The sequence below is a fragment of the Mesoplodon mirus genome (genome assembly GCF_964341445.2).
Source record: "Mesoplodon mirus genome assembly, chromosome: 12".
Taxonomy (NCBI): domain Eukaryota; kingdom Metazoa; phylum Chordata; class Mammalia; order Artiodactyla; family Ziphiidae; genus Mesoplodon; species Mesoplodon mirus.
This window is the reverse complement of record NC_138988.1, coordinates 92939894-92959847: the sequence shown is the minus strand read 5'-3', so window position 1 is coordinate 92959847 and position 19954 is coordinate 92939894. Positions and strand designations below refer to the sequence as shown.

The 19954-nt window shown below is 41.0% G+C and overlaps 1 protein-coding gene across 2 annotated transcripts in view; it reads left to right on the top strand.

The window, feature by feature from the left end:
• The window catches only part of CAP2 (cyclase associated actin cytoskeleton regulatory protein 2), a 138034-nt gene extending 119654 nt beyond the window's left edge, over positions 1–18380 (top strand). For both annotated transcript variants that reach the window (XM_082638459.1, XM_082638460.1), the window contains 6 exons: positions 6103–6283; positions 7365–7540; positions 8850–8973; positions 9071–9153; positions 13708–13848; positions 16966–18380. In XM_082638459.1, the coding sequence (XP_082494585.1) occupies positions 6103–6283; positions 7365–7540; positions 8850–8973; positions 9071–9153; positions 13708–13848; positions 16966–17076 (816 nt within the window). In that variant the 3' untranslated portion in view covers positions 17077–18380. The remainder of the gene's footprint in view (positions 1–6102; positions 6284–7364; positions 7541–8849; positions 8974–9070; positions 9154–13707; positions 13849–16965) is intronic.
• The last annotated feature ends 1574 nt before the right edge of the window (positions 18381–19954 follow it).

Sequence of the window (19954 nt, the reverse complement as noted above, 5' to 3'; positions counted from 1 at the left end):
GGACCAGGGTGTCCCTGAGATGGACAGCAAAAGAGAGAACCTGACCAAGAAACTGAAGACAGCCATCTGTGTGTGTGCGTGAAGGGGAATTGAGGAGGTGGCCATAGGGAAAGGATGGGGGGTGGGCAGGAAACCCATGAACAGTGCCACTGCATGTCAGCTGTTTCATTTTGTAGCTTTATCTATGATCTCCACAAATACTTAAAGACGGTGGCTCAAAATATTACTATCACTAAACTAGTTTTATAGAAGAAACATCATAACAAAAGCTCTGCTGTGAGGGACAGAATCCATCTGTTCCAAGAGACTGTCACAAGGGTGATTTTGATTTTCTTGGTCTCTGCCTTTTAAGAAATTGGGAAAAACACACACCAAGACGCAGGTTGCCAGGCCTGTTCTTAAAGTTGGAGATTAATGTTATGTGTATATACATTTCTCCCTCAGTCTCTCCTTATAAGACCTGTGTCCTCTACAGAGCATTCGATGGTGTGGCCCCAGCCTAAGTCATTCTCTGGCTCTCCCGACCCCACTGTCCTGAGGAGAGCTGGCCACACCCTCTGTGCTCCCAGCGTTCCTGTTCACGTGACACACGACACATATCAAACTGCATCTGCAACTACTATTTTGTGCACTCGACACTCCCACTAGATTATGAGTTTCTTAACAAACAAGACATATGCCTACTTATTCATCATATACCCAGTTCCTTGCAAGGTAGCTCTAGGCAAATGTGGAATGGACAAACGAGCCTACTTATTCTAATTGACTTTCAGTCTATTAAAGAGGTTCTATTTAGACCAAATCATCTGCTACCCCTATTGCTGAATTTGAAAAATCTTAGACTTTAAAAGGTGAAAGTTGAAAATTCCCAAAAAATGTAACTCTTAAACAGAAAATCTTAGATGGAAAACTTTTCTTTGTAGCTGATTTTTTTTTTTTTTTTTGCCTAAACAGCTGTGTTTCACTTTTTTGCTTAATTTTGTCACAAAGACATAAAACCTCCATCTAAAAGTAGTCTATTAGTCTTACTTTCAACAGACCCAACAAAATGGAGAATTGGAGTCCCTTTTGCAGATTATTTAGATCCAAAGCTAGACTGTAGCTGAATTAACTGGATAACTAAGACAGTGGTATGGGCTGTGGGAGATAGAAGTGGTTGTTAATTACATGTGTCAAAACAATGTGGAGATTTGTTTAAGAACTAGAAATAGTTTCCCTTTCAGAATAAAACCTAAATTCCAAAGTTATAAAATGATAGGTAATTATTTCAAGTGACATTTAATGGAAAAAATTCTGATGCACATTAGTACATAAATATATTCCATGTAACACAGTTATAGAATTTTATATATATAGTATATATAACCAAAACATTATGAGCTTTCCACATGCCACATACAATGGTTTCATTATTTCATAGTTACAGTTCATATATTTAAAGGCAGAGGAAGCGGCTGTTCCCAGGACAGTTGAAATTAATTTAGAGAAAGGGATTTGCAGACGTTTTAAAAAGTCTTTGTGCCGCCTCTACCCCGACTCCAAAAAAAAAAAAAAGTAAATAATCAAACATCTGCTCTCAAAATTAATCTTAATAGAGCTTTCAAAAGCAGCATTTTTAGGTTTTGTGCTGTGTTCTTACAACATAAGTGAACGCTTGCACCCTAAATATGGCCACTTAAAATCATAAATGGCCTTCTTTTTTTTTTAAGTTGGAAACCATTGTTACAGTGGCTTTAATAAAATGTGTTTTTCAGTTGTTTCCAGTTTGGGGTCTAAGATACTTCAGACTCATTTCGTCAGGATAAGGTAGCGTCTTTAAAAAGCAGCTGTGTGGGGATCGCTGCTCCTTCACTCAGGTTAAGCCTTTCCCCCTTCGACTTCCTTCATTTCGGCCCTCACCTCACCTTTACTTTCCAGTCTGTGTGACCTTGTGCAAGTCACAGGATATCATAATTCTGTAGGTCCTGAGTTTTTAGAAGTGTAATTCTACACTGTAGAAGTAAAATTGTTACGGTAAAACACACCATAAAAGATTGTTTTATTGGGCTTCCCTGGTGGCGCAGTGGTTGAGAGTCTGCCTACCGATGCAGGGGACATGGATTCGTGCCCCAGTCCGGGAAGATCCCACATGCCGCGGAGCAGCTGGGCCCATGAGCCATGGCCGCTGAGCCTGCGCGTCCGGAGCCTGTGCTCCGCAACGGGAGAGGCCACAACAGTGAAAGGCCCGCGTACCGCCAAAAAAAAAAAAAGATTGTTTTATTAAGGGTTCTTTTAGAAGGACCGGAAATACTCAGATAATTTGTAAGGGAACGGCGTCTTTTATTAAGTGTCTTTTATTCTGTATGTGTAGTTCTGACCCCATAGCCTGTATTCCAGGAAATGAATGCAGCCTGTAACCTAATTAAAGGTTATCCCCTGTGACTCTCCCAGGACCCTCTCAGGTTCCTGGTGCAGGCTCAGAGACAAAGTTGCCCACTGGAAGTTTCCATCTGTATCCCTACACGGCCTTAACTCACAGTGTGAGCTGGGCCAGATCTGCCCCCTTGCCAGTGCTCCTTTCCCCTCTTAGCTAGTCTTCCCACAGGGCCCATATCCCATTGAGAATAAGAAGCAGCAGATCCCTCAACAGGCAGCCGAGGTTGTAGGCTTGATCTGACCCACTACTTCTCATTCAGTCTAGACAACCTGGTGCATTACCTCTGCCATGAGATTTTTATCTAAGAATAAATCACACCCAGAGACAATGCCCTTAAATCTCCAGTCCCCCCGGAGGGGGGGGGGGCAAGTCCCCATTCCAGAACAAGTTGGACACTAGGCAGGAAACTGAGATTTGGGTGTAAGTACCCCATAACTGGCACCAGTGGGTACTCAGGAAAAGTGAATAAGGCAAGAGTCCAGTTGCTAGAACACGGGCACAGAGTCAGAACAAACTAGCATCGAGGGTGACTTGATGCTGAGATGGCATGTCAGTACTCAAGACTTATATCCCCATGGGATCGAGCCTGGCTCCAGAGTTGGCCATAGGAGCCCAGTCAGCTGCTAAGGCATTAGAGGGAGGGGGCAAGGAGTAGTGGAGATAAAAATTAAATTATTACACCGCCTCCCAACACTCCATGTATATTTAAGCCAGAGGCCCAAGAGCAACACTACGTATGTGTAGGGTCGCCCATACCTCTGGTTAATTTGACTAGTGACTTTTTTTTTTTTTTTTACGTCTGAATACAGCATAAAGGATTTCCCTGAAGAAGACTTTAGAATCAAGCAGATATGTGCTTGAATTATGTCCCTGCCATTTACTGGCCATTTAATATTGGGTCATACTTCCTGACTTCCTGCTTTTTTTTCTGTGAGGGGGGATTTCAATCCTAGTAATGTGGTTGTGACGACTAAGATGAATCTCAGCACAGAGCGTGCAGTGGTTGTTCCCAAACTTGTGTGCACATTGGAATCACCTATAGGGAGCTTCAGAAAATGCCCATGTGCCGCCTCCCCCGGGTGTTCCTGCCATGTGGCCTAGGCTTGGGAACTTCTAACAGATCCCCAGATGATTCTGATGTTCGGACAACTTTGGGAACCCCTTGGCATAGAGCCTGTCCTACACCGAGCATTAAGTATCTGTTAGATGAGTGGAAACAACCAGTGCCTGGCGTGTACGAGCTTCTCCAGAATTCTTGGCTCCCTTCCCTTCCCTTCCCCTCTCCCCTCTGTTTCACCGGAGTACGTGAAGACAGTGTCGGGCTGTGATTCCAGTCGACGCGGCTGCCGCTCATACCAGGCACGTGAGAACGCAGAAAGCTCTGGTCCCACCTGCCTGCAGGAGGAGAAGAGGGGGCGAAGATAAGTTCATCATAAGGCGCAGCCCATGAGCGCCTGGTAAGGGACTCTCTGAGTTTGCTCTCAAGGACACTGTGTACAGTAAAGCCCCTGAGCACTGCTTGTCAAGTCACCCAGAAACTAGAGCCCAGGCGTGTGCTCTCACTGGGGCCGATGCAGGAATGAGCCAGAACGCACAACGGATAAGCCAATGGCAGAGTTTCAGCTGGTCCTGAGTTCTCCTTTTTTTTTTGGCTTTTAGAGTCAACACTTGTTGCAGTAAATCCTTTGTTCGGTGTTCCTGGGTCAGCCATCTGAATGTATCAGAGTTCCAAGAAGTTGAATGTGTCTTATTGGTTTCTGTCTTGGAGAGAGCCATTAAAGAATGAGTGCTGATGGGCCTCCCTGGTGGCGCAGTGGTTGAGAGTCCGCCTGCTGATGCAGGGGATACGGGTTCGTGCCCCGGTCTGGGAGGATCCTATATGCCGCGGAGCGGCTGGGCCCGTGAGCCATGGCCGCTGGGCCTGCGCATCCGGAGCCTGTGCTCCGCAACGGGAGAGGCCACAACAGTGAGAGGCCCGCATACCGCAAAAAGAAAAAAAATAAATAAATAAATAAAGAATGAGTGCTGAGAGCTAGGGAACCGGTGTCGTCTCCCCTTTCCACAAAATAGGAGAACTTTAAAGCTGCAGTGTTTCAGATGTGGGAGAGGAGCCTGGCCCTTCGCTGACTATTTGAGTTATTATGTGCTTGTGAGTAAAAGTAATATGTCGTGGCTCTGAGTGTCTGGAACTGGAATATTGTTTGATGTGCAAAGCTTATATTTTACACTTTATGACTCAGAGCAAATGTTCAAATTTCACCCCAGTAACATAATAGGAAGTATTTAAAATGCTAAAAAAAAAAAATTGGTCAGTCTCAAGAACTGTGTAGTCATTTTCTACTTGACCCAAGAATCCTGATGGGGTCAGGCTGTTTTTCCTTATAAGCAAAAAAAAATTGCACAAATGATCATTTCAAGGAGATGAGACCTCCAGCCTACTCAGTTTTTAAGATGTGCATTCTCAGTAAGAGAAGAGCCTTTTATTTTCTGGGTAATTGTACACTTAATAGGGATTGTATAAGTACTTTGAAAATAGTGTGGATTTTTTATTTTCAACAAAACTACCACAGATTAAAACTTCCTGATATTGACACTTTGTAATACTGCGTTGTTTATGAAAATAAGGATCTGCTGTCTTTGTTAATATTTAGCACTTATGTTTTACATATCGTATTTGGTATTGAAAATATATAAGCCTCAGGCACATTTTCATCACTCTCAATTTTTATAGTTTCCATTTTTTTACTTGAATTAACTTCTCATTCTTTATCATAGTCATACAGTTCTACTTCAGGGTTTAAAAGTAAAATGGTACATAACACAAGGTTATTGTATACATGTGCTTCTATCCTACTAGTTTTAAGCTCTGTGACAGCTTCGTCTATGGGGTCCTCTCAAAACATTGAAACAAATCCCTCTATTGTCTGTCACCTTTTACTGACATTTGAATGTGTTAGAACGTCATATTGAAAACAAAGATCGCACTTCACATAGCAGAGGAGAGAATAAGCATAGGTCTTGCTCAGGCAAAATACAATTTTCTCTAGTTTCCTAACAGTCAGCATTAGATGAACCAAACCATCAGAAGCATCCTGGACCCTGATCACCTTCATGTTTGCCAAGCATCCAGGTCACATGTGGTCCTCACTTGGCGTTCGGTTTGAGGCATGCATACTTGAAAAATGAGTTGCAGAGAGTTTCAGTATCTCTTTCTTTAGCTGCTCATAAAGCTAACCACTGAATATTTTTCCTCTCTCTCTCTCTCTCTCATTGGTGGTTGTAATTCCCAGTGTCCCCAGAAGAATCCTCTTACTAGTTGGACCTCTTTTTTCTTATGATTATCAATTGGCCAAAGCCCAGTTTCATTCATATCCTGAGCTTTGGACATGAACCTGTGAATATGGCTTTGTTTGCCTCTGAATTGGTAGTGTGAATCTGGCACATGCAGTTTCTACTGACAGGGCTGTACAGCTATGTGATGCTCCGTGTTCCCAAGGCAAACCCCCACTTGGTCCCAGGTCTTCCCAAACAGACCCATGATGCACAGGTATACCCCTGGGTGCCCTTTGTGAATCTCGAACCCCACTCCCTCATTGACAACAGGTTCTAAGTGATGTTGGCAGAATCCCAGCTCTCAGCAAGGATATCATCTCAATAGAGTGCTTTCCGTCTTCTCTCTCCCACAGGGTCCAGTAGCATCAACTGCATCAGCGTTGTCTGTCCTCTCCCTTGGGCCTGGCCTTCCTCCACCACCACCTCCTCCAGGGCCACCTCCACTTTTTGAGAGTGAGGGCAGAAGAGAGGAGTCCTCTCCTTCACGCTCAGCTTTATTTGCACAACTTAACCAAGGGGAAGCAATTACAAAAGGTGAGAAAACCAGACCTTGAGGCTGTCTCCCTCTGGCTTCAGGCACACAGATCCCTCAGAGCCCACGGTAATGGATACATCATTCCATCCCAGTCCCTACTACATGGAGATCTGTGTGTTCTTCATCTCAAGGTAGATGGGCTCAGTGGGCTGTTGGGTGGATCAGAAAGAACTCAGAGATTCTAGGTTCTAAATGGACCACTGCACTGTATCACCACTTCAGCCCTTGATGCTTCAGCACCAGCTACAATCAAGGCATCAAGAACAAGTGAAATAAAAATGAAATAATAGAACCTCTGTCCTCAGAGGTGTACGGGCTTGTCAGAGAATTATATCATTGAACTACCTTTGTGAATGGTTAATTTTTTTAATCATATACTTAATAAATTCATGTTGCCAAAAACTTTATGCAGATGTATTTTTGCTTTGCATGGGTAATAGGAATTATGGTATTAGTGTCCTTGTGTGCCATGCTGGGAGCTAAGAACCAAAATTTCTAACTACTTCTCTGGCTGCAACTGGCTGCATTGTCCCCTCATCCGCAAAGGAAGGGAATGGACTCATAACCCTTAAGTCGATTCCATACTCTGACCTATGCTTACTGAAATGCCCTAACGTTTTAGACTGTATCTAGGAAATGATTTAGCTATGACAGAAGTAAATCATGGAATCCTTTCTGGCGAGGGGGTTTCCATTTTGCATAATTTTTATCTATTAGCTTGTCTCCTTCAAGAAGAGGTTCCTCAAGGGGAACTTCCTGACAGTCCAGTGGTTAGGACTCCAGGCTTCCACTGCAGGGGGCAAGGGTTCAATCCCTGGTCAGGGAACTAAAGTCCTGCAGCCCGTGTGGTGGAGCCAAACGAAGAAAAAAAAAGAGGTTCCTCAAATTAAAAAATACTTACAGGGCTTCTGTTAACTCTAAACTTATGTAGGTCTCAGCCTCTGCATGCTGACCTTGAGAAAACACCCTACTGTTACGAAAATGGCGTTACCTGTGCTGTTTACCTCATGTTGATACAAGAAGTTAGGGACATTTCCCTTTGCATAAAATGTAGGAAATGTGTCTGTGTTACCTTCCCAGGGCTCCGGCATGTTACAGATGACCAGAAGACATACAAGAATCCCAGCCTCCGGGCTCACGGAGGACAAACTCCATCTCCTACCAAAAGCCACACTCCAGGCCCCAAGTCTCCCCAGTCTCATCCTCCTAAGAAACATGCTCCTGTGTTAGAGTTGGAAGGGAAGAAATGGAGAGTGGTGAGTGAAGCCCTTTGACTTTATTTCTGACATACTCCGATGAAAGGAACAATGGCTAAACTGTTTGCCAGTGTCTTAAGGATTTCCCAATGCAATGACAGAGGCAAAAGTCACTAGCTAGACTAGAAACCAGGGCCTTTCTGAATGCTTCCATAAATGTTTCTTGGTCTTCATTATTCTCATGCATTTTTTCTTCAACTTTTTTTTTTTTTTTTTTTTTTTCTTTTTGCGGTACGCGGGCCTCTCACTGTTGTGGCCTCTCCCGCCGCGGAGCACAGGCTCCGGACGCGCAGGCCCAGCGGCCATGGCCCACGGGCCCAGCCGCTCCGCGGCACATGGGATCCTCCCAGACCGGGGCACGAACCCGTATCCCCTGCATCGGCAGGCGGACTCTCAACCACTGCGCCACCAGGGAGGCCCTCTTCAACTTTTTAAAAATTATTTTTTTAATTGTGGTAAAGTACACATAACACGAAATTTACCATCTTAACATTTAAGTGCACAGTTCAGTGGCATTAGGTACATTCACAGTGTCGTGCAGCCATCCCCACCTTCCATCCACAGGACTCTTTCCGTCTGGTAAAATTGAAACTGTACCGCTTAAACAGTAATTCCCATCCCCCCTCACGTCACCCCCGGGCAACCACCTTTCTACTTTCTGTCTCTATGAATTTGACTCCTCTTTCTGGAAGCTTTTAATCTGTGCCCCATTCTGATCTACTGTAGGATGTTTCATCCTATTCCACTGACCGAGGTGCTGATATAACCTACTGCGTCACCCACCACTTTCACTGTTGTCGGAGCAGGACAAAGACGCTTTGAATGTGGATGGAAGCTGGTGCCCCCTGCCAGTTCAGGGGCCTTCCCTAAAGATGGAGGAACAGAGTCCCCAGAAAGGTTGTCATGGTCTGAAAGTACACTGGGACTTAGACCACTGTTGTGACCCTTGCTAGTCTATTTGTCCGACTCCTACTTGCAGATAGCGCTGCAGCATCAAGTCTAGACTCAGCGGCCAGACTCAACCAAAAGCCCTCACATCCCTGCTGCAGCCCCCGCCCACTAGCCAGCGTGCCTGATGCCTGACTGTTCACAAATTGACACCGACCCCCCTTCCAAGCAGCCGTTCCTCTCATTCCCAACATTACGGTGACAAAGTCAGACCTGCGGTTTGGTCTGTTAAGAAAATGGTTCCTAAAGGAAGAACATATTGAGAAGCTGTAACTGGTGAATGCTCCACAGTAATTTCAGCATGTGGTGGACTTAATTTATGCATCCTTATATTTAATATTTGCATATGTTTTAATTTTAGGAATACCAAGAGGACAGGAATGACCTTGTGATTTCAGAGACTGAACTGAGACAGGTGGCTTACATTTTCAAATGCAGCAAGTCTACTCTACAGATAAAAGGGAAAATAAATTCCATTACAATTGGTAGGGCAGAATTATGGGTCTGTACCTACTATGATAAGCTTCTTTGTATAAATATTCTGTATGAATTTAGTAGATTGGTTTTTTTTTTTTTCCCTAGACAACTGTAAGAAGTTTGGCCTTGTGTTTGACAATGTGGTGGGCATTGTGGAAGTGATCAACTCCAAGGACATTCAGATGCAGGTAATTGACCCTTTCAGCCATTCCTGGACCCCACTACCTATGGCTTTGCCTAGACGTCCCCTCTGTTTACAAGGGGCCCTCCATGTCCACCTGTAAAACTCTTATTCTCTTTCCCTCTAGACACAGCTCTGTCTTCACCTCCTCTCTGAAGCCCTCTCTTACTTCTTGGACAGTGTTAATTCCCCCTTTTCAGCCTCTTATAACACATCCTATCTTGCACAGCAATTACTAGTTTACCATTTCTATTTCAAGAACAGCCAATTAATCTGTACAGCTCCAGAAATTTGCACAGTACCTGAACATAGTAGGTGTCCAGTAAATGTTTGATGAATGGGTGATAGGAATGAATCAACTAATGAGTGAACCAAAATATTAAGAGATTCTCCTAGCATAATAGTACCATGCCGAAGAGAATTTATTTCCCTCAGGAAAAATTGATTCTGGGTAAAGTTTTTTCTGAAGAGTCAATGAGATTATCAGAAAAACAACTTGGAAAGCAGGATTGCAATTGAATCTGCAAAACAGAAGAAAATCTGCACTGTTTAGCAATATTTATTTAGCCAAATGGGATTTTATAATATGCCAAAAGCTAAATGACTTCTTACTTTGGCCAGCTATAACTACTATCTTTGATTACACCGTTTTCATATTGTTAATCACCCCTTATTATCTGATGTTTCCTGATAATGTTTGTTAAAATTGGCTTCTAGTTTTATAGACTGTTCTCTTTGGTTTTACTAGGCTTTTCACCACTGCCCCTTTTAACTAGTAGTACATTCAATAGTTGGCACATACATGGAGATGTATTTTAGGACCCTCTGTGTGGGAAAAAAATATCTAATCTCTACCACATGCCATATTTAAAAGTAAAGTCTTAATTGTAAAAAGAAATACTTTTAAACTTTGAGAATAAAATACAAAAGAAAATCAGAGTAGGAAAGCAATTAGGGTCAAAAAGCACAAACTATAAAGAAAAGGACAGGTGAATCTAACCACATTAAAACTTATGTGTTCAACAGAAGACATCACATACAAAGCTGAAAGATGAGGCATGGATTGAAGAAAGATACTTGCAATGCAGATAATCAAAAAGGATTTATAACCAGAATTTATAAAGAACTTAACACAAATCAAGAGGAAGACTAACAACTCAGTAGAAAAATGGGCAAAGAATATCAGGGCAATTCAGAGAAGAAAAACTGAAGTATTTGATAAATATATGAACATATGCACAGCCTGCCTAATAGAAAAAGAAATGCAGATTAATTAACTATATCTTCTTCCACTCATCAGTTTTGAATTCAGGCTGTCCTTACTTTGCAAGGGGCATGTTAGCTGAAACGCATGCATATCGGAACTGTGCAACTTGAGGACTGCCTGTATATTAAAAAGCCTCACGGTACAAGCGTTGTTATGAGAACCCTGATGCGTCAGTGTTGGGAGAGTAAACTGTTACACTCACTGTGCAGAGCAAATTGGCACCATCTAATAAAGTTAAAGGCAGTCATAGCCTGTAACCAAGCCATTTCACTCTTGGGTGTGTGCACTAAAGAAGCTCTAGTACAAATGTTGTTGAGACATGGAAAAATGTTTATTGCAGTATTATCCATAATGGCAGTAAAAACAAAAACAATTTAAATGTCCACCAGCTGGTAAATGAATAAATAAATCCACCTAATAGAATACTGTACAGAGGTTAAATAAATGAATGAACTACACTTACACGTATAAAAATGGGAAAATCTCAAAAGCAGCCTTGAGTGACAAAGGCATATTATAGAACAATAGGCACTGTATAATGTGTCCCTTTATATAAAGATCAAAAACATGCAAAACAATACGCACATTTTAAATATACTTACGAGGGCTCAAGTTCACCTTGCTCAAGAGACAAACCTGCTGTGAATTGTAAATACAAAATTCAGAAGAGCAGTTACATCTGTGGAGGGAAGGAAGGAGGACAGTGAGATGGTGGATGGTAGAGAGGGGGCTTCAACTGTATTGTAGGATGATCGTCCTAAAAAAAGGCAAATGAGCCACAATGTTAAACTCTGATAAAGCTGTTTAACAGACATACATATATTTACATTTTTGTTATATTATTATTTGTATGCTTCTGTGTTTGAAATATACATTTTTAAGGCTATGGGCCTTAAAATAATCTGGAAGGATAAATCATGGTTATCTGTCCAAGAGGGATAGAAACTTGGCAGCGTGGTTCAGAAACAAGGGAGAGACATTTTACTGAACACTTCAAACTTCTGGATGTTCAAACCAAGTGAATGTCATTACCTATTTAAAACATTTAATAAACTATTTTAAAAGGGCCTGGACACAATAAAGACAGAACACAGGTTAGTGCAGGCTGCCTGGGGATGAGGACAGAGATTGGCTGTAAGTGGGTGTGAGGGATATTTGGGGGATGATGGAAATATTCTAAAACTGAATTGAAGTGATGATTGCACAAATTCACTAAATATCATTAAATTGTACACTTAAGGCAGGTGAATTTTATGTTTTCACATTTTACTTCAATAATGCTGTTAAAAAGATTGAAAGGACGAAAAGGGCACAGAGAAAAGTTCATATGATTTAGTTCAGTAATTCTGTTTTTTGGCAAACTATGCTAGAAAAATAGTACAAATTATGAGAGAGAGGAGACTAAGATATTATGTGGAAATTTTTTTAAACGTATAGAGAAAAAATTTAAGAAAAACAAAGAATACAGGTACATGTATTAAATGCTAGAGCATTGGCCTGGGCAAGGTCACATATCACCTGTCACTCAACAGAGGAGCTACTTTTTAGTCCAGTTCTCCTGATAAGAAACAATCTCTGTTCTCAAAATGTTTACAGACTACCAGGGAAAAAAGGCATGTACTGTATATAATTTACTCTAAGGAAACATTGACTAAAATTGATGTGGAAATGACGACTCTTATCCTCTCAGGGCTATTTAAAAAGTCTACTGCTGGGCCTCCCTGGTGACGCAGTGGTTGAGAGTCCGCCTGCCGATGCAGGGGATACGGGTTCGTGCCCCGGTCTGGGAGGATCCCATATGCCGCGGAGCGGCTGGGCCCGTGAGCCATGGCCGCTGGGCCTGCGCATCCGGAGCCTGTGCTCCGCAACGGGAGAGGCCACAACAGTGAGAGGCCCGCACACCGCAAAAAGAAAAAAAAAAAAAAAAGTCTACTGCTTTTTAGATTTTCAGATACATAGATATTTTAGCATTTTATGTGCTAAATGTGCTATCCTCATGTGACCCCACTCTGTCATAAGTGGATCTCCTAAGACACACTGACAATTTACTTCTTTCCCTTTGCTTGCCTGGTATTCATACAGTTCTGGTCGCTATGGAAATGCTCTTCATCATTATAAAATAAACCTAGAAATTGCCAAAACATTACTGCTGACACATTCTTGATATATACATATAAGTATTATTTTATTTTATTTATGGCAAAGCCCTGTGCTTACCTGACCTTAAACTACCTCTGCCTTTTTTTTTTTTTTCTTTTGGCACTGGGGCTCAATTCCAACTTGGTGTCCAGTTTCTGTGGGGAGAGGAGAAAACAGAGAAGTGTGGTGACCTGGCTAGATTCCCCTAAGGAATTCTTTACATCACCTTCACCATCACAGGAGTTGCTCCTTTAATTTGCAACCCAGCCTTTTCTTCAGGGTGAAAGAGGAGATGTTGTTATCACTTCAATTACCATTACAAGAAGGAAAATTATGTAGTTGTAATATGGTCGTTGGGGGAATAGTCTGTGCCTGTAGAGATTTGGGGTGGGGGGGATGTCTGAAAACTGACTGTTTAAAAAAGAAATTTAAAACTGATCATAATGTTTATAGCACTTGATATTTGTAAATATCAAGAACCACCTCCTCTTGTGTATGGTACTATTTACCTATACAGTGAGTAGCCTGAACCAAGTCTCCAGTTTTGGCTCCTGAAATGAATACATTTCAGAATACCTAGACACTCATTATCTCATTTAAGCTTCACATTCAGCCAGTGACATTTTTATCTAGCAAAGGACTTATGTGAAAAGAATTGTAGTGTTTCTTATTTATTCTTACTTAGATTCAGGAAAAATCTTCTCAATTACAGGATAATTTATTTACTCTTAGATGACAGTATTAGTGTGTGTTTCAATCCAAGTTTCCTAGAGATTTGTCAAAACTAAAATTTTAAGCACATGAAAGCAAATGCATCTTGTTTCTTTTATCATGAAATCAAATATATGTTTCAAATCCACTAACGGGGTTGTGAAACTTTTTCTGAACATTTAGTTGCTGTTTTCAAATTAGTCCCTTTATTTTGTGTCAGGAAAGAGACCCTGAGGTTTGAGAATCCCCTTGTGTGGTCCTTTCATTCTGTCCCCAAATGACACCTACTAATTCACCCTGGAGACTTTGTCATTCAGCTGGCCTCTCCAGCCCTAACCCAGCTATTCCTAACGCTTGGTTAGGCCTGTGGACTGTACTTATTTGGGGACATTGGAATTTCTGTTTATTTGCTTTGGCCCTAGATTTTTTTTTCTTCTATTTCAGGTGATGGGGAAAGTGCCAACAATTTCCATTAATAAGACAGAAGGCTGCCACATATACCTCAGTGAAGATGCATTAGACTGTGAGATTGTGAGTGCCAAGTCATCTGAAATGAATATACTTATCCCTCGGGATGGTGATTATGTAAGTACCTTTTAAAAGACTGTAAAGAATTTTTCATTATTAACATTCTTAGAGACTGATTAATCACCTCCCAACCTTTGAGTTTCCTTTGTAGAATAATTCACAGGCAGGAGAGGAATTCAGAGAGTGGCTTTTCACCTATCTGCTCCCCTGTTAGTTTCTTGACTATGCCCCGTCCTGGATTTGTGATTCTCAAAGCATTTTCCTAATAATTACCTTAATGGGCTAGCTCTTATCAAATAGTACACCAGGCATCTGAGTTCATATTATTTAGGACTAAATATTTTCCTTTGCTGTGGTGGAGGCAAACAGAAAAGAGGGAGAAATGCTTTGGGGGAAAAAAAGGAGGGAAAGGAGGTAATAATAAGTGGACCTATTTGTATAGGTATTCTTATGTCGGTGGTTCTCAAACCCAGCGTAAGAATCAGCTGGGAAGCTTGATGAAAATACCAGCTCCCAAACTTCACACCCAGAGGTTAGATTCAGCAGGCTTGGAGGGGGCCCAGAAATCTGTAGTTTTAATATACCCAGGTGATTCTGGTATTATCAGTCCATCCAGTGACCCTTCTAAGAAACGGTAGCCTAAGCCACCATGTATTTTCTTTGTCTCCTCTCCCCAGCAAAGCAGTTTCTAAAAGAAGCAAGCAGATATTCTCACACATTGAAAAGGAAATATAAATAAATACATTTTCTGCATCATGCAGTGTGATGGACTTGCTGGTTGTTTCCATTTGAAAGCAAGTTATTGCTTCCTATTAGTTGTTGCTTTTTTTTTTTTTTTTTTTTGATGTGGACCCTTTTTAAGGTCTTTATTGAATTTGTTACAATAGTGCTTCTGTTTTACCTTCTGGATTTTTCACCGAGAGGCATATGGGATCTTAGCTCCCCAACCAGGAATCAAACCCACACCCCCTGCATTGGAAGGCGAAGTCTTAACGCCTGGACCTCCAGGGAAGTCCCTAGTTGTTGCTTCTTGAAAGTAGAGAAGTAAATCCAGAGATCATTCCCTCTGGTTCTAACTGCAAGGAAGCAGTGAACTGGGAAGGATGGGAGAAAACGTAACTTAGGCACAGCTATGAAAGAGGACCCCCCATTAGCCTATGGGTCAATCACCAGCTGTCTACACTGCAGTCAGCACTCAGGTTAATCTCCTTAGGCAGACAACTAGATTGCTGCCATGTTCTTTCCCCACCTGCCAGTGAGCACTACCCAGGCACACACCACATATTTCAGTTCAGAATTCATTGTTTAAGTCTAAAAAAACAAAACTCCACAAGCATTGGGCCATGCTTCACTAGGTATCTGGACAGCCTAACCCTGAGCTAGAGGAGTATCTCCTCTTGGGCTCTCCACCTAAAAAAAAAATACTGAAGAGCTAAAACCAATACAGAACAGCTTCAGAAGAGGAAAGCTAAAAATTAGGATGATTCCTGGCCTTTGCAGCTGTTTAAGCAGAAGGCTCAGCTTCATGGAAACTGGCTGGAACTGCTAAGAAAAGCAATGGGGGTTTGGACAAGCACTCCAGACTAATTAAACTAGAATCCCTGGATGTGGTATCCAGACATCTATATTGGTTAAAACTTCCCGGGTGATTCCAGTGTGGAGCCAAGATGGGGATCCACTGACCTAAAGGATGAGTATAGCTCAGAACCTGAGCTTTTATGCTGAAAACGTAAAGTCTCCCCTCTATAGGTGAATTATCTTGTGCCTTCAGTCCATGGCCCACTTCATGCATTTTCCAACTGGGGGTAGTAGGGAGCAATACAGAGGTCCTGCCACGGGCATTGTAATCTCGAAGTAGATGGTGGGGATGATTCATCCTGAAGGGAATCAGTCTCCCAGAGAAGGTCTGTCATCACATTACTATCATGTCACTCCCAAGAAAGACTGGGAACAACTGTAGTGCAGTTACCATCAAAGAGGTGCCTCCACTCTGGAGCATTCTCCACCTGGCTTGGTACTTAAGAGTGAACATCAAGCCTGGTTTATTCATCAAGAAGAGCCCCAGAAAGGATGTTAGACACACACACACACACACACACACACACACACACACACACACACTAGGTTTCTCAGACTGTGGCTTCCTTGCTTTCTCTTAAGACTATTGCAGATTTCACTCAAGGAGAATTCACCACTCACGATAGAAAGGCCCTTCCCTTTAAAGTAGTTAAATAAACAGCTTCTTCCAAAAGAAACAGCTGGACCCAACATCTAGGAAGATAACGTGTTAGTGTGTGTATTCCAGCAGATGTGAAACATCACATCTCATCGAGAGATGAGCACAGGCACCAGCTTGTCACACTGTGGTACAAGAAGTCCAGGGCTCAGGGGACCACTCCTCAGCTTCCTTTCCTGCCCTCTCCTGCAATGACTGAGGAATCACTCTCCGGGGAAAGGAGAGAGCCCAAACTAATTTTATTTGGACTCTTCTGCATTTTTCTTTGTGTTTGTGTGTGTGTGTGTGTTTGTGTGTGTGTGTGTAGGGGTGTGGGTGGAAGGGGGGCATGTATTCCCCAATGGGAAGAGTAGGAAAGCAGGATGAAGGGCAACAAGTTTATATATAACTTGCAGCACATTTTTTTATTTCATCAGAGGGTAGACATAACGCCGGGATAAAGCCCTTATTCAGACTGGGGGCCAGCAGCCTTGGCATCCCCTTGGAACTTGTGGGAAATGCAAATTGTCACCCTCTTTCCCAGATCTACTGAATCAGAGTCTGCCTTTCAGCAAGATCCCCAGTGCATGTTTGAGTTTGGTGCAGAGTCAAGGGTAAAAAGTCTAAGGTTTGAACTTTGGCTGCTCAGAGGCTTGACCTCTCAGGCCTCTGTTTCCTGTAGATGGCATCTCAATAATATCTAGCTCGTAAAGTTCTTGCAGAGATTAACTAAGTTCACGTATATCTGGTGCTTAGCAGAATGCCTGGTTCTTAGTAAGTGCTGGCATCATTGAGGATGCTGGCAGGCAGTCACAGAGCTGACACATGACCATGCATCGCTCCCTGATGCAGGTTTGGGTTCCATAAAATGTCTTTGTCCATCACATGACACTAATCAGCCTTCCATCTGTTTGCAAAGCCTTGGTTTAAATAACTTTGTTCTTCTGGCCTTTTTCCAGAGAGAATTTCCCGTTCCTGAACAGTTCAAGACAGCATGGGATGGATCCAAGTTGGTCACTGAACCTGCAGAAATTATGGTTTCTGAGAGACCACCGAACCCCCTGACCTGAATCCCCCCCATCAAAAAAACAAACAAATAAAAGCAGCATTAAAGACCTAGAAGTTGCAGTAGCACCTACTGCTTTAGCTTTGGCCTCCAACAATTCTGTGCTATAGAAACAGCATAATTTCTGGCACGCCTTCGTGGGCATTTTGGAATATTTAACGTTTCTTCATGATTTGCCTTTGTGTGTGATTTGAGTTCCACATGATGACTTGTGAGCATTATACATTTGAAGGAAGAAAAAGAGAATTCTGTTCCCCTCATATCATTATCACAGTAGTTAAGAGGTAAAAATACTGCATGACTCACTTTTACACTTATGTTTAATTGCTAGTTGAAAAATAAAACCTTTGAGAATCTAAGATGTACATTTTTATCTTTTAGACAATTTCCATATATTTGGTAGTAGTATGCTCTAAAAAGTGTACGATTTTTGTTTTCTTCTTTTTACCACCTTTATCAGCATGAATACACTGTCAGCCTGAATACATATTTCAACACATGTTTTTAAAAAAACATAAGTTCCGTACTAAGAACCACATCCAGTTTCTTGGTCCTTGAAAAGATCTTTATTCCTTGCAGTTACCAAAAACCAAAAGTAAACTAATGATTTATCTTAAATACTTTTCTGCCATGTCACTTGGAAAACTTTTACTTTTCTGAGATTTTTATGCCAAAAGGTTGATAGGAAAAAGCAGGGTGTTTTTTGCTCTATAATACCTCACAATTTTGCTCTAGGAACAAGCTCAGTTGTTATTTTCCAATTTTGAACCTGTGAAATATCAGATGCCTTGTAAGTGATGTCTTTAATGTTTTATTATAGACTTTCTTCTTTTCCACTTGCCAGACTCGCTAACCAGTCTCCAAAATGAAAATGAAAAAGCCATAGTTATATTACAACTTCTAAAACCTAAGGAATTGTTCGTTGGCTTGGCTTGCTGCTCCTGTTTTGCAGTGTTGGTAGTACATGCTTTTTCAACGGAAGAGTATAACTCTGATATTCCTTTCTATCTTTTTAGTACATAGTGCTGAAAACCTGCAACTTCTTGGATTACATGTAATGAATTCTAGTATAATGCTTGCAGACCCAATACAAGCATATATATTGTGCCTAGTACAGCCTTTGGAATACATCATTTCCATTTTTTAAATATCTTCTATAACCGTATAGTATTCAAATTACTAATGCTTGTGTACCACAGTTTTGCTAGAAAAGTTTTTGTCCATATGAAGAATGTTGTGGCTTTAGTAAATACCTTTTTTTCAACTGTAAACTTACTCTGAAATAAAGTAAAATTCTAATTGTTTAAATACTGTGATGAATTCAGGGTGTTAAAATTTTTTTCCTCTTTGATTTGCTCCTTGCTCGTATGTCAGCTTTAGGAAATTCAGCTGAGCTTTTCTAGTTGAATTAGAGAATTTATCCAGCATGCCATCAGCTTCCCTGAAGAATAGCTTCTTCTAGATAAATATCAGATAAAGCCATTTTCAGTTGGAAGAACTGTCAGAAAAGTCTAGAATCAAGTTTTTTTTAATATTGCATTAGTTTGAGGTGTACAGCATAGTGATTCAGTTATATTTTTTGCAGATTGTATTCCATTATAGGTTATTACAAGATATTGAATATAATTCCCTGTGCTATACAATAAATCCTTGTTGCTTATCTATTTTATATATAGTAGTTTGTATCTGTTAATCCCATACTTCTAATTTATCCCTCCCCTGCACTCTCGCCTTTGGTAACCGTAAGTTTTCTATGTCTGTGAATCTGTGGTTTGCATATATCACTAGATTCATTTGTATTATTTTTTATTTTAAGTTTTATTCATTTTATTTGTATACATATAAGTGATATATAGTATTTGTCTTTCTCTGACTTATTTCACTAAGCATAATATTCTCTAGGTCTATCCATGTTGCTGCAAATGGCAATATTTCATTTCTTTATGGCTGAGTAGTGTTCCATTGTATATATATACCACATCTTCTTAAGCCAATCATCTATTGATGGGCACTTGGTTTGTTTCCATGTCTTGGCTATTGTAAATAGTGCTGCTATGAACATTGGGGTGCATGTATCTTTACAAATTAGAGTTTTTGTTTTTTTCCAGTTATATACTCAGGAGTGGGATTGCTGGATCATATGATAGTTCTATTTTTAGTTTTTTAAGGAACCTCCATACTGTTCTCCATAGTGGCTGCATCAATTTACATTCCCACCGACAGTGTAGGAGGATTCCCTTTTCTCCTCACCCTCTCCAGCATTTACTGTTTGTAGACTTTTTGATGATAGCCATTCTGACTGGTGTGAGGTGATACCACATTTTGGTTTTGATTTGCATTTCTCTAATAGTTAGAAATGTTGAGCATTTTTTCACATCTCTGCTGGCCATATGTATGTCTTCTTTGGAGAAATGTCTATTTAGGTCTTCTGCCCGTTTTTTGATTGGGTTGTTTGGAGGTTTTTTTTTGATATTGAGTTGTATGAGCTGTTTGTATATTTTGGATATTAACTCCTTGTAGTTTGCATCATTTGCAAATATTTTCTGCCATTCCATAGGTCTTTTTGTTTGTTGATGGTTTCTTTGCTGTGCAGAAGCTTTTAAGTTTGATTAGGTTCCACATGTTTATTTTTGCTTTTATTTCTTTTGCCTTGGGAGATCTAAGAAAATATTGTTACATAATTATGTCAAAGAATGTTTTGCCTATGTTTTCTTCTAAGAGTTTAATGGTGTCATGTCTTATATTTAGGTCTTTAAACCATTTTGAGTTTATTTTTGTGTATGATGTGAGGGAATGTTCTAATTTCATTGATTTACATGTAGCTGTCCAGCTTTCCCAACACCACTTGTTATAGAGACTGTCTCCTTTGTCATAGATTAATT